Source organism: Austrofundulus limnaeus, unplaced genomic scaffold (assembly GCF_001266775.1).
Source record: "Austrofundulus limnaeus strain Quisiro unplaced genomic scaffold, Austrofundulus_limnaeus-1.0 Scaffold464, whole genome shotgun sequence".
Lineage (NCBI taxonomy): Eukaryota > Metazoa > Chordata > Actinopteri > Cyprinodontiformes > Rivulidae > Austrofundulus > Austrofundulus limnaeus.
The window spans coordinates 9,335-11,054 of NW_013952866.1; the positions used below are offsets into that span (position 1 = coordinate 9,335).

The 1,720-nt window shown below is 39.5% G+C and overlaps 1 protein-coding gene across 1 annotated transcript in view; it reads left to right on the forward strand.

The window, feature by feature from the left end:
• Positions 1 to 1,720, forward strand: part of LOC106529755 (endonuclease/exonuclease/phosphatase family domain-containing protein 1) — a gene marked incomplete at its 5' end in the record, with an annotated part of 6,318 nt that overhangs the window by 2,617 nt on the left and 1,981 nt on the right. Inside the window, 1 exon segment of the mRNA XM_014025252.1 lies at positions 847 to 1,041. Within this exon segment, the coding sequence (XP_013880706.1) occupies positions 847 to 1,041 (195 nt within the window).

Below are 1,720 nucleotides of genomic sequence, written 5' to 3' on the forward strand. Positions count from 1 at the left end.
GTTCACCTGAAACTCATCAGACTGAAAAAGTCTCTTGGAGGAGAGATGAAACGTTTCACTAAAGAAGAACCATCCAGAGGACCTACTGATTTTTTCTTTTTGATTGTATTCCTATGAGGTATTTTGACTGTAGTTTTTGCAATTTACCTCATCATGGTAACTTGAAATGCCACTAAAAGTAATAGCATAACTCCCACCACTGAGCCGGTCGTTTTGATGTAACATTTGTAGGGTGCATATTGCCGTTTGGGATGCATTTATGTGTGACTACAAAAAGATATAAAGATATACAGTAAGGCAGTGGTTCCCAACTGTTTCAGACTTGTGTATCCCTGAGCCATTTTGTCTTACTACCAGTACCCCTTCAGTCAAACATAATGATGATTCTCCAAAACTATAATGTACTACAACTGATTATTAAATGAAAATTATGTATTTAACCCCCTAGAACATTTAATTTTCAGGCATTTTATTTCAACTCGAATTAAACATAAAGATAAAAACGTTGCCTTGAAAGTGAATAATTAAATAAATAAAGCAGGTAATGGCAGATACAGAAAACAGCAGTGTCCAAAATACATTGTGTTGTCCAAAATATGTCAAACTCACCCAAATGAGCAAATTCTGAGATTCCACATTTTATGCTGGATCCATTTTGTGTTAATTCCCTGATTCTGACTGCAATTCCTGCATTACGTAAATCATAGGGCCCTACAAATCTCAGGTGCCTCCATTGAAATGAATGGAGGCAGAGTGCTCTCTCATTCATTTGATATGGTAAGCTCTAATTATAAAAGCAAGTGTCCCTGGTTGTCAGAGCTGACGGTCATGTTGTTTCCTCTGCAGGTGAGAAGGAGCTGGTGTTACTGGGAGACTTCGGTTGCTCTCCTCAAAGCCCTGAGCTGGACGTTCTGAGGAAGGAGAAGCTCTGTGCCTTAGTTCCGTCGAGCCAGTTCACCAACATCAGCACCCGCACCCCACAGGGAACACAGTGCCTGGATAACATCTGGCTCAGCCGCTCCCTCAAGAGGATCTACTCAGGTCGGGACCAGCTCTGGCGTGTTGTTGTTATGATTTATATTAAAACCCTGCATGTCAGACCACATCTGTAAGCAGGCTGAACACAGGGTTGATTCTGTGAACTGATAATTTACCTCCCAAATCACCTGAAACATATTTTATCTTTCTTCCTCTCTCAGCCATGGCCAGTGGTGGACAGTAACAAAGTACTTTTACTTTATTACTGTAATTAAGTACTTTTTTGAGTATCTTTACTTTACTTGAGTAGTTATTTATTTGGGAACTTTTTACTTTTACTCCACTACATTTCAAAGACAAATATTGTACTTTTTACTCCACTACATTTCTAGGAAGCTTGTAGTTACTAGTTACTTTTTGATCAGCATAGCTTTATAATCAGCTGTAAAAAAATCTGTTGTTCCGGTTTTTCTTTTCATGAAATGCAATTGGCCACAAGCTATGTTCGTCACAAAGGTAACCAATCACATGCGTAGCTTATAGCCTACGTCACACTCATTAACTCTCGGTAGCGGAGCGCGCGCTCCCATCACTTTACTTTCATTTCAAGCAGAACCAGATAAAAGAAGAAGATGCAATGGAGACCACTGTTGAAACGCAAGGAGAGAAACCAGCATATGTTTCAGTTCAAATGTCTTCTCTGTTTACCACGGGTAAAGTACCTTTCAGCATTCCATAACTC